At 48.5% G+C, this 12,875-nt stretch overlaps 1 protein-coding gene across 33 annotated transcripts in view; it reads right to left on the reverse strand.

Annotated features, from left to right (window-relative positions):
- LOC147911264 (ral guanine nucleotide dissociation stimulator-like) overlaps window positions 1-12,875 on the reverse strand; it is a 66,690-nt gene that overhangs the window by 32,660 nt on the left and 21,155 nt on the right. For 25 of the 33 annotated variants that reach the window (XR_015551288.1, XR_015551285.1, XR_015551299.1 and 22 more), the window contains 5 exons: window positions 7,939-7,986; window positions 7,568-7,689; window positions 1,487-3,723; window positions 712-802; window positions 279-595 (listed from right to left, as the gene is read on the reverse strand). Coding sequence is in view for 8 of the 33 variants with exons in the window: in XM_087428236.1 (XP_087284362.1) it covers window positions 279-595; window positions 712-802; window positions 1,487-1,624 (546 nt within the window). In the remaining 25 variants the exon portion in view is untranslated. Of the gene's footprint in view, window positions 1-278; window positions 596-711; window positions 3,724-7,567; window positions 7,690-7,894; window positions 7,911-7,938; window positions 7,987-8,254; window positions 11,385-12,875 lie in introns of those variants that run through there. The other 8 variants (XR_015551284.1, XR_015551291.1, XR_015551289.1 and 5 more) reach the window with 7 other exon arrangements.

Genomic DNA, 12,875 nt, shown 5'->3' on the forward strand with positions numbered 1-12,875 from the left:
CTCCCCCACTGATGGGCCAGGCCTCGCGCAGCTTTCCGTCTCTTCTACCTCATGGAGCCGGCACAGCCACTCTGTGCAGCAGGTCCTGTTAGTGTCCACCTCTACGCTCTGCAGGTGGACAGCAAAGCCTTGGGGGTTCAGAAAGTTGCCCAGGTAAATGCGGTTGGTAAGGGGGAGCGCCAGGATTTGGGCCCAGGTCATAGGAGTCCGGATCAGGTCTGGGGCACTGATGGCAGAGGGAAGGCCTGCCCCTCCGCCCTGAGAGCCCAGCTGCTCACCGCATCCATCACGGTCAACTGCTCCGCCACCAGCTTAGGAGGGAAGGCCGTGAGGTTAGGCTTCTTCTCACCCTCCTTAATGGCCACAGGTGGAGATGGACTTCCCACTAGAAGTGATGGTCCAGGTGACTCCAGCTCAGCAGCTCCCACTCCTGCTGGAGCCGACGTGGGCCCTTGCTCCTGCTCCCACACTGCTGAGGGAGGGGACGCTGGCTCCAGCGCTAGAGGGGGTGGTATTGACGGAGCTGGAGCCAGCTCTACCTCCACCACTGTCCACTGCCCTGCTTCTGCCGCCGGCTGGAGCTCTGCAGCTGGCGCTGCAGCGGGATAAAGGGAAAGGTTCACCCACATAGCTGACTTTCCACGTGTCCTTCTAAACACAGGAAAGATCCCACTTCCCTTCCGGGAATACCCAGCCTGCAGGCCGCCTTACCCTCTGGCTCTGCCTCAGTGGCCTCCAGAAGCTCACACCGGGCAAGGGAAAGAGGGTCACGGCAGCTCAGCTCCGAACCAGGCAAGGTGACCTGCATGTACATCCCCTTTAGCTTGAAAAAGGGACAGCCCCAGCCTGGTCCCGCCCTAGTTCTGGTCCAAGCCCGGCATCTCAAGGTCCTGAGTGTGGAGACCCTCTGCTCCTGCTCTCATCTCAGAGCAGCACTGGATGGTGCGGGTGGCCTCGTGCACCTGCCCCTTGTCTAGTGAGTTGGTGGAGTCGAAACCATTGGGCAGCTCCTCGACGACCTCCTGAGTGGAGTTCTGCAAAGACTGCCCGGGAGCTGGGCCAGAAGGAATCAGGGGCTGCCTGCACACTGCCACTGGGGCCGACCCCCAAGAGAAAGTCTGCTCCTCAGTTCAGGCACAGAGGGGCATCCCTGCAAAGAACTGTGGTCAGGGAGGGAAAGAGATGAACCCTCTAGGGCTCGGTAACATATGAGTAGAGGAGCTCACCTTCTCACGCTGCCAGCCATGACCCTGTATGAACATGACAGACCCACCAGGCTTCCGACACCTAACTACCAGCTCCTGCCTAGGAATGACCCACCCCTCATGCCCTGCCTTCCCCCCTCCACACAGACACATGCACACACACACACACACACACACACACAGACACACACGAAGAGGGGCAAGGAGTGTGGGGCTGATCAGGTGGGATCACAGTTGTGTCCTGGCCTGCACTAGCCTTTCCTGGGCTGCCCCGTTGTTACCTTTCGCTGCCTCCTGCCAGATGCCCAGAGGCATCTGGGATGAGGGCTGAGCCAACGTCGGCAACGACGAAAAAGATTCTCTTTCTGGGCTCTTTTGAGCCCAGATCTTCCAAAAATCGGGACACAACAACTAAACATCTTTGTCTGTTGACCGTCGCCAGTCAAGTGAGCTGGATGGGGGTCTGTGGGTGCCTGGTTACCAGAGTTCTAAGATCTGTTGAGGTCTATGACCAAAGAAGTGAGGTCATTTTTCAAGATTCCATTACCTGGGCCCCTTCCCTCAATCAGACTTGCCCAGAGCTGCTCCCTGCCCCTGGGCTGCTCACCCTCCTCCCCCATGTCATCTCCTGAACTGTACACAAGGAGCCCACACAGCCCTAGCCACAGCTCCCTGGAAACCTCACTAGGGTCCTAGCTTTGAGGAGACAGAGATGAATGCAGACCTCCTTTTTCTTACCAGTTCTGCATCCTGGGAAAGTCACTGTGCCTCTCAGGTCCTCCCCAGTCTCCAAACCTGTACCATGGGGATCAGGCTAGAATCTACTTCCTAGGGACGTCACCCAGTGTATATGAGATAATATCTATTACCCCTGTGGGCTGGTGTCACATGTACCTAAGGCCCAAACTTAGAGATGGAAGAATAATAATGAGGGGTGACACGCAGCACAGAACACCACTCAAAACAGGCCTAGGTTCCAGGAATGTGATTTTGGGACAGTCACATCCAACTTGGCCTCATTTTCAGGTCAGCATCATGAGGGGGTTGAAACTAATGGAAATTCAGATATTGCCATACTGTGGCATAAAACCATTCAATTGTTTGCTGCTTTATGTAGAATCAGACCCAAGTGCCTCATCTTGGCCTATGAGGTGGACAGCCTCCACAGGGGTACCCAGTAAGCCCCACCCATGTTATACACCTCCCCGTGGAACCACTAAGTGGTTAGTCACTGGCTTCTGAACATAATAACAGCCAAGGTGATGGGATGTCTTGTCTAGATTTTAACTAAAAAAGTCTCTCACTTCCTCTTACTCCGTGTCTCTCTCTCACTCTGTCGAATCCCTGGAACTGAGGAATCAAATACTGGTGTTTTGGGGCTGCCCAATGTGGAGGCCCATCGAGGAGAGAAGCAAGGAAGTGCCCAGGCCAACAGACAGAAGGGAACTCAGGCTCTCAGTCCAAACTGAACCCTGAAGGCTGAGAGTGAACTTGGGGGCCAGTCCTCCCCCCGTCGAGCCTCAGTTGAGGCCACAGCCCCAACCTGTTAAACTCATTGAAGCAGAGGCGCCCAGCTAAAACGTGCCTGATTGCTGATCCACACAAATTGTGAGATAGTCAACATTTGTAGTTTTGAAATGCAAGGTTGGGGCAATGAAGTCAGAGAGGGAAAGGTAACTGACACAGCCCACCAGGCCCTGGCCCTACCTTCCACCCCAGCTCCTGTTCTCTCCTCCCAGGGTCCCTCCAGCCACACTGGCCACCTTTCTAACCTCTTCCGGCCAAACTCACTCTTGCCTGCAAGACTCTGCATCAGTCGCACCTTCTCCCTGACACACTGCTACCAGGCTCGTGCAGGGCTGGCTCCCCCCTGTCATTCTGGTCCCAGCAAATGTCACCCCAGTGAGGCCTTTCAGACCCTCCTACCAGTGACCCCCAGCCCTCCCTCACACCCCCCTGCTGTGTTTCTCTACAGCACTTGCTCTTTTCTTTCTCATGTCTTTGCTTTTGTCCCTTTCCCCTCTAGATTGTGAGCTCCTGGCGGGCAGGGACCACTTGGTCATTTTCATCCTGCACTTCGGCCCACCAGGGCACCCGGCACAGGATGAGTGCTCAGTGCACAGCTGCTGAATGAGTACATGGGAAGCTCTTGCACCCCTCCCCCTGCTTATGACCAACTTTGATTGTGGAGATGAACACTAGTAAGAGGAGGTACAAGTTGTTTCTGAGGCAGGGGGACAGCCAGAAAGACCTCTGCTTGACTCTTCGCTGCTCCAGGTGCTCAAGAAAAGTTCAGTGGACACTGTGTAAATTCCAGGTTTACAGCAGAATGACTTGATATATATATTATGTAATGGTTACCAAAATAAGGTTAGTTAACATCCATCACGAAACAGAAATAAAAGCTTTTATCCTGGTGATGAGAAGTTTTAGGATCTACTCTCTTGGCAACTTTCAAATATACCACACAGCAGTGTTAACTTGCACAGTGCTGTATATCAAGTATGTCTCAGTAGACCTGAAAAAACATAAAAACAAAAACTCACTGGCAACCACTGACACAAGAGGCTGCCCGCCCCCTGGTGGCCAGCACTAGCGCTGCAGCCCTTGCCAAAACTCCACCCAACAGAAAGGAACTTTTCTTCAGGTGTCCTCAAGGCAGAGGCTCTCCAGGGTCCCAGGGGTAAAGGAGCAGGACCTGTCGGCTTCGAGGGAGTGGGAGCAATCTCGGGAGCCTACCTTTCCCCCCATCTTGCTGTCCTGCACCAGGTGTCCTCTTCACTCCTGAGGCATCCAACCTCAACCAGGACAATGAATCTCCCCTCCCTCCAGATGAGGGCCCCGACGGTCCAACAAGGACTGGTCTTCTCCCTGGACTCTGGACTTGGTGTCCAGTGCTCTAGCATCTTCTTCCTTATCCCCAGTTCTCATCCACCCAAGCCCCCAAGCCTCCTCAGTTCTAAAGGATCTCCAGGGGGTGGAAAGCATTTTCTCAGCATTGATGACAGTAGGTCATCGACGGAGAACCCAGTCCAACAGACATGTTGCAAGCACATGGAACGCTTGGAGTCACCTGCGGGATGCACTCCACTTTATATAGAAGGACCCTCACTGAGGTCTTCTCTCCTGTTCCCAATGCCTACACTAGGGGAGGATGGGCTCATCACAGTTCTCGGTGCCCACAGAGGTGGACTGCAGGACCCCAGTCCTGTGCTCCCCAGGCTGGGCCAGGGATGGGTCTGGAACAGGTAGAAACCTAGGAACCTTACACATTCCTCTGCCCATCTCTGCGCCCCTGGACACGTATCTAGGAGAACGGATGTGACTGCCCCGTGGGAGAGCTGCCTGCAACCTCTCTCCCTCCTGCCTCTTGTCACTTCCCCGGTGTCGGCTCTTTCTTGACTGCACCTCCGTGGTCCCCACATGAGAAGTCAGTGAGAGTGGGTGTGCCGGTGCACATGCGATGATGAGGGGAAAATGACCCCATATGGAGAGGGGTGGGCAGCAATCCCCTAGGATCTTAATGCCTCTCATTGCCAAAGGAAACCTGAGGGAAGGGGTGGAGCCTTGGCCAAGGAAGCTGGAGCTCTCTCTAGTCTTCAGGACTCTGACCACCTCCTGTGGTCTGGGACAGTACTTGCCTCTTTCTGGGCCAGTTTGCCAACTGTACAGTGAAGGGTAAAATGTGCAACAGTACAAGCATGTGCTCGGCCACGACAAGTCATCAGGCCCCATAGATACATTAAGTACGTTTTAAGTGTATTGAAGACATTAATATTGCTGTGCAATCATCACCATGATCCATCTTCAGAACTCTTCTCATCTTGCAAAACTGAAACTCTATACCCATTCATGAATAACCCCCCATTCCTCCCCCTCCCAGCCCCTGGCAAACACCATTCTACTTTCTGTCTCTCTGAATCTAGCGATTTCAGGAACCTCATAGAAGGGAAATCACACAAGGTTGTATTTTTGTGAATGGCTTATTTCATTTAGAGTAATATCATGAAGGTTCATCCACCGTGTGCCATATCTTAGACTTTCCTTCTTTTTTTAAGGATGAATAATATGCCATTGTATGTATATTCCACATTTTGCTTATCCATACAACCCTGGACAGAAACCATAACTGGGCCCAAAAGCAAGCCCAAAATAAAATGGGGCCCCAGCCCGATTTTTATCAACTGTCCCCTGGAGACTCCTTTCTTAAGCCACGTCTCATATGATGTTTACTAAGGATCTAATCTTGGGCCGTGAGTTGTTTTTCAGAAACTCCGTTTTTGCTCCTTGAGCAAGTTTCAACTGGTTTGAGCCAATGAGACCACAAGATGGCTGGCAAGACTCAAACCACGAGTGCACAAGTGACTGGAGAATGACCTGGGGGACCAAGAACTCCCCTGTTGATGATGTTAAGGACACCGCCTTTTGAACGGGGGATGTGTGACAGAACATGAAAATCTTCTGCGCTTGCAGAAAATGCCTAGGACTGCCCCCAACCTTCCTGCACCTGCTGCTTTGCCCTTAAAAAGCCCTTTTCAACAGCCCATCGGGGAGAAAGATTTAACCTTTGTCTCCTGTCTCCTTGCTGGCCAACCACGTAATAAAGCTTTTTCCCTTCTACAAGAGTGGGTATCCCATGTTTGGCTTAAGGGGTGCATTGGGCAGCAAGCCCTTCCTCGGTTACAATACTTGGGTGGCTTCCATGTTTTAGCTGTTGTGAATAATGATGCTATGAACATGGGTGCTGAAATATGTCTTTGAGAACATGCTTTCAACTGTTTTGGGCGGGGGTATATGCCCACAAGTGGAATTGCTGGATCCTATATAATTATATTTTTAATTTTTTTTAGGAATTGTTGTACTGATTTTTACAGCAACTATATATTTTATATTCCTACCACAGTGCACAAGGGTTCCAACTTCTCCACATCTTGGCCAACACTGGTTCTACTCTTTTTCTTCTTTTTTTGATAGATGTCATCCTAATGAATGTGAGGTGGTCTCTCACTGTGTTTCTGCTTTGCATTTCCCTAATGATTACTGATGTTGGGCATCTTTTCATATGCTTATCGGTCACTTGCAGATCTTCTTTGAGGAAATGTCTATTCAAGTACTTTGTTCATTTCTGATTTGGGTTGTTTGTTTTTTATTGTTGAGTTTAGGAGTTCCCTATTTATTCTGGATAGTAAGCCCTTGTCAGATACATGGTTTGCAAATATGGTCTCCCATCCTGTGGGTTGTGCTTTTACTCTGTTGATAATGTCTTTTGAGGCACAAAACATTTTAATATTCATGAAGTCCAGCATGTGTACCTTCTTATTTTATTGCCTGCTCCTTGGGTGTCATATCCATGAAATCATTGCCAAATCCTATTTTGTCAAGTTTTGTCTTATGTTTTCTTCTAAGGCTATTATAGTCTTACATTTAGGTCTTTGATCCACTGGGAATTAAGCTTTGTATATGGTGTTAGATAAGGGTCCAAGTTGATTCTTTTGCATGTAGATATGCACTTTTTCCAGCACAAGTTGTTGAAAAGACTGTCTTTTCCCCATTGAATAATCTTCGCACCCTTGTCAAACATCATTTAGTCATATGGGTGAGGGTTAATTTCTGGGCTCTCAATTCTGTTTCCATTGGTCAACATGTCTGTCTTTATGCCATGACAATGTTGTTTCGATATTGTAGATTTGTAGTAAGTTTTCAATCAGGAAAGAATGAGTCCTCCAACTTAGTACCTCCTTTCAAGATTGTTTTGGGTATCTGGACTTACTTGAGATTCCATAAGAATTTTTGGATGGGTTTTTTTCTATTTCAGCACAAAATGTCCTTGAGATTTTGATAAGGACTGCACTGCACTTGTTGATCTCTCTGGATAATGTTGACACCATCACAATAAGGAGTCTTCCAATCCATGGTGATGGGATGTCTTTCAGTTCTGGTAGCGCCGGGCGGTTGTTCAGGTTGACGAGTGCTCGAGGTAGTCATGCAGAAACCCACAATTCCTCCTCACTGTGCCTTCACCATTTCCTTAGAACCCATCGACAGTCAACAGAAGGCAAAATGCATGTAAAATGCACGTGGGAAGTTTTCAAGGACTGGGTGTGCATGGAGCACACATTTCTTCCACTCCTCTCCATTAGCAAGAACCACGGACTGAACTAGCAGACCCTAACACAAGGGGCCAGCAGACTCAACCAGCAGACCCCAACAAATGGGGACTGTGGACTAACCAAGGGCTAAGACTGATGCTCTCTTAGAGCATCTTGTCAGTCTAGACTGACCCATTGACCCTGGACTGGAAAGCCAGTTAGATCGGGAGCTCAACACAAAGACAGTGGATCTCAGATCCGAGAAGAACTTACCCACGGCCCTCGGAAACAGCGAAAAAGATGGAGAACTCAAAGGTTTTGCGGGTACCAATGCCTGTGTTTCTCATCTCCGAAGCCATCAGATGAGTCCTTTGAATCCCACTGCTGCCACCAAACTGTTACAAAACAAAATTTAACTGAGTAAATTTTAAACATCTTATTGGCTTTATTCAACAATTCATGAATCAGGCAGCATCCAGTCTAGCAGAGAGAAAGGAGCGCCAAGGAGGTGGACAACATGAAAGACTTTTATAGGCAGAAGGGAGCAGAAACAAGGAAGTTACACTAGACACAACAGCGGGTTGGTTACTACAAGGTTACCTTCCTTTAGGGGATGGCAGGGCTCCATCAGGAAGATGACCTACCTGCTGCTCATCAGGCGATTCCCCACTGACTGGTTTAAGATTCCATTCCTGGGAGGGCCAAAAGTCTAATTAAGTCTCAGCTTGTTGACATGGGGCTTAGCCTAAGCGGCTCCATTTGGGCCTGGTGTCTTGTTTTAAACACATGACTTCTGCTGGTCCCTGCTTTCCCCAGTTACCCCCCGGCTGTCCCCTCACTGACCATTGTTGGTCACACACCCACTGCACCTGCCTCCAGTCCTTCCCCCTCAACACCGTAATCTCACACACAGCTCCTCCCGACAGTATCATGACGTCTCCCACCACACGTCCCCTATACCTTCCACACTGCCAGCAAGATGCTTCACAAACACCACCACCATTTATGTCCAATGGGCTGAGTGGGCTGCCTGTGCACTGGGAATCAGGAGTCGCAGGGTCTGTCACTTGGCCTCCAATCACCTATTGTACCCCAGCTGAAGTGCTTACCCCCGCGGAGAGACTCAGTTGTAGCCAACTCCATCAAACAACATCATCTTTGCCCCAGGCTTTCTTCAAAATGCTCCACCCACTTTCTGCCCCAACTGCTCCTTGAGGGGTCATTTTGGGGTAGCCTTCGAAGCCACCTTGGTGATTTTGTGCCCAGGCACAAACATCCCTCGGCCCACAAACACTTTAACCATACCCCCTGAAATCATATAGCACAGGTAACCAGTCAATGGATGCAAATTACTGGTTTTACCTCCAAGACCGCTAATGAATATTTTACACCAGGAGCATCCACTTTTGGGTTTTACTGTGGGCTGATATCACAAGGCTCTCACCCAGTGAGCTACTCTCTTCCCCAGCCCTCTGAGCAGCTTTCTCCAGGCTATATTCTGCAATGCATCATTGTCTGTCTCTCAGCCTGCTTCCCTCAGGTCGCAGGAAACTTCCCCTGAGTTTCCTGCCCTGACTGGCTACCACCAACCCATATAGACACTGTCAGTCCTATAGCACTGGGTGTTCAGTTCTACTAGGACTGACTGACTGGACTGGGCACAGGTGCGGTGGCCCTACCCACATAAAATCAGGTAACTGAGGCAACCAAGAAGTATCGACAACCTTAACCCAACATGGACAACAACTCCGTAAGACCCTATCCTAGCCCTTGTACAACAGTCTCATGAGTCTCTTGCCTAAATGGTTTTAGAAAACTGCCTGGCCCTAGAGTGTCTATACCAGCTAAGGAAGGAGGGGTTTGTGCCTTTCCTGGAACCACTTGCTGAATGTACATCAACACACAAGTCCAAACCTACCACCACCAGATGGCCCAAGAGGTTAAAATATTGCATAATATTACCCAAATCTTGAACAGATACCCAAGGCCCCTGAGATCACTGACCTACTTTCATGGCTGGTCTCTCCAAGTTGGGGACAATGGAAACGGACTGGATTTTAGACTGTTGCTTGTACAATCATAGGACTTGTTTCTATAGCCCTCATGGGATGTTTACTCTCTTGGCTACAAGATGCCCTACCCCTAATAACTCCATTAATTACCCTTATTAAATATCCCAACCAACTTAAAATTAACTAAATTAAAATTAATCAATACCCTGATTAATTTAAAAACTTTAAAATTTTTATCGAGGAAAATCTGCTTAACACAGAATACACCGTTGAGAGCATTTTAAAGTATACAGTTCAGTGGCTTTTAGTACAATGATTATGTCATGTGGCTATCCCCACTATCTAAATCCAGAACATTTTCAACACCCCCAAACAAACCCATACTCATTCGCACTATTTTCTCCTAACCCAAGCCCATGGAAACAACTCATCTGTTTTCTCCCCCTATGGATTTGCCTATTCTGGACAGTGCATTCAAATGGCATCATGCTATCTGTGGCCTTTGTGGATGGCTTCAGTGAGCACACGTTTCAAGGTTCATCCATGGCTGAGCATGTAGCAGTACCTTATTCCTTTCTATGGCTCTATAATATCCTATATTATGAATAGGCCACATTTGGTTTATGCAGTCATAACTGGATAGAAATTTGGGTTTGTTTCACCTTTGGACCATTGTGAATAATGTTGCTTTGAATGTCCATGGACAAGTTTTTCTTTGAACATATGTTTCCAATGCTCTTTTGGACATACCTACCATGTGACTCTCCAGGTTAATGGTAATTCTAGGTTTAAGATTTTAAAAAATGCCAAGCTGTTTTCTGCAGTGGCTGCATCATTTTACTTTCCCACCAGTAATGTTATGTGGGTTTCCCTTTCTCCACATCTTTATCAACACTTGTTATTTCCCATTATGTTGAGTATAGCCTTCATTTTGAGTGTGAAATAGTATCACACTATCCTTTGAATTTGCATTTTCCTAATAATTTATGATACTAAGCATCTACCTAGTGCTTATTGGCCATCTGTGTATCTCCTGGAGACATGTCTATTCCAGTTGGTTACCCATTTTCATTGGCTTCTTTGTTTCTTATAATTGAGTTCTAAGAGATCTTTATATAGTCTCAATATTAGAGCCTTCTCAGTTACATAACTTGCAAATAGAGAACACATCAGTACCCCACTTTTAACAATGGATAGAATATCCAGACAGAAAATCAGGAAACAGCAGACATGAAAACATTAATGGACCTATCAGACATACACAGAACATTTTACTGAACAGCAACAAAATGCACTCTCTTCTCAAGGGCACACGGACTATTTTCCAGAACAGATCAAGTGTTAGGTCACAAAACAAGTCTTAACAAAATTAAGAAGACTGAAACCATACCGAGTATCTTTTCCAAATACAATGGCATGAAACTAGAAGTCAATAACAGAAGGAAAACTGGAATATTCATAATACATGGAAATTCAACAACAAACTCTTAAACAGCCACTGGATCAAAGAAGAAAACAAAAGGGACATTAGAAAATAGCTCCAGACATACAAAAAGAAAAAATAAAAACACCAAAACTTACAGGACGCAGCAAAAGTAGTACTAAGAGCAAAGTTTGTAGTGATAATCTTGTACATTATAAGAGAAGAAAGATGTCAAAGAAACAACCTGACTTACAACGCACAGCATTAGACAAAGAAAAAATGAAACCCAAAGTTAGCAGAAGGATGGAAGTCACCAAGAAGAGAGAGGGAAAAAATGAAAGAGAGTATGAAAGATCAATAAAAGTAAGAGTTGATTTTTTGAAAAAAAAAAATTGACAAACCCTTAGATAGAATATCGAGGAAAAAGAAGAGAGATGACTCAAATAAAGTAAATCAGAAATGAAAGAGGAGGCACTACAACTGATGCTTCAGAAAGAAAAAGATCAGAAGAGACTATTCTGAACTACTGTACACTCACAAATTGGGTAACCTAGACAAAATAGATAAATTCCTAGAAACAACCTATGAAGGCTAAATCATGGAGAAACAGAAATCTTGAACAGACCAGTAACAAACAAGCAGACTGAATCAGTAATCAAAAACTTCCCAACAATAAGAGAGTAAAGTGAATGCCCAACTTCACCACAGACCCCTGAGCCAGCCTGCCCCAGCACCAGGCTGACTCCTGTGGACCTAGCTGGCTCCCTGTAGGCTTCTGCAAATCCAGGCCCCTGGCTCACCCTGGAGCATGCCAGCTCTGGCAGCCCCAAGCAGCATCCCTGACACCAGGCTCCCACCAGGCTCCTGGGAACCCAGGCCCCCATCTCAGCCTAGGGGCTGCCATCTTCAGCAGCCCAAGGTGGCTCCTGTGACCCCAAGTGGTGTCCTTGGCACCAGGCTCCTGGTGGGCTCTGGTGAATCCAGACCCTGGCTCACCCAAGTTCCTGCCTACAGGCAGCCACAGGCAGCACCCACAGCCAGAGGCAGCTTCTGCAACAGGGCACGCAGTGGGCTCCCACAAACCCAGGACCCCAGGTCACTGCAGCACTTACCGGCTCCAGCAACCCCAGGTAGATTCCATGGCATCAGGCTCCCTCGGGGCTACTGGGAACTCAGGCCCATGGCTCACCACACCACCTGCCAGTTTCAGCAGCTGTAGACAGCTCTCATGGAACCAGGCTCCTGGCAGGCTCCCACAAAACCAGGCCCCCCGCTCACCCAGGTGCTTGCTGACTCAGGCAGCCCTAGGCAGCTCCCATGGCACCAGGCACCAGCAGGCTCCCATGAACCCAGGCTTCCATCTTGACCCAGCACCTGCTGGCTCCTGCAGCCTCAGGCAGCTCCTGTGGCCCCAAGCCCCCAGCAGGCTCCCAGGAATCCAGACTTCTGGCCTACCCCAGCACAAGCTGTCTCTCATGGTGCCAGGGTCCTGGCAGGCTCCCGTGAACCAAGGCTCTCAGCTCATCCCAGCACTGGCCAACTCCCATGGCCCTGGATGACTCCTGTGGCTGCAGGCTCTCAATCAGGACCTGCCAAACCAGGCGCCAGTGGAGCTACTCATGAACTCAGGGTCCCAGCTGTGCCCAGGGCCAGACACAATACTGTGGACCCAAGCTCTCCACTCACCCCAGTACCAGGCTGCCCAAGGACTCCAGCAGCAAGCCTGCCCCTGGACACCACCAGATGGCCTACCCAGGACCCCTAGATGGGCTGACTGTGAAGGCTTTGGTTTGCTAAAGCCAGTCTGTAAAGAGTGGAAGAGGTGCCTACTTCTTCAAATTTGCAGACACCAATGGAGGCCACAAGGATCATGAATACTCAAAGACCCATGACACCACCAAAGAAAAAGAATAAAACTCCAATGACCGACCAAGAAATGGAGATATAGGAACTATGTGACAAAGGCTTCAGAACAACCCTCTTTGAGAAATTCATAAAACTATAAGGAAACACAGATAGACTACTAAATGAAATAAGGAAACAGTGCATGAGCAAGTGAGAAGTTCAACATAGAAACAGAAATCCTTAAGGAAAAACAAACAGAAATTCTAGAGTTGAAGAACACAATGACTGAACTGAAAAATTC

Source organism: Ceratotherium simum, unplaced genomic scaffold (assembly GCF_057802395.1).
Source record: "Ceratotherium simum simum isolate JZ-2026a unplaced genomic scaffold, ASM5780239v1 HiC_scaffold_44, whole genome shotgun sequence".
Lineage (NCBI taxonomy): Eukaryota > Metazoa > Chordata > Mammalia > Perissodactyla > Rhinocerotidae > Ceratotherium > Ceratotherium simum.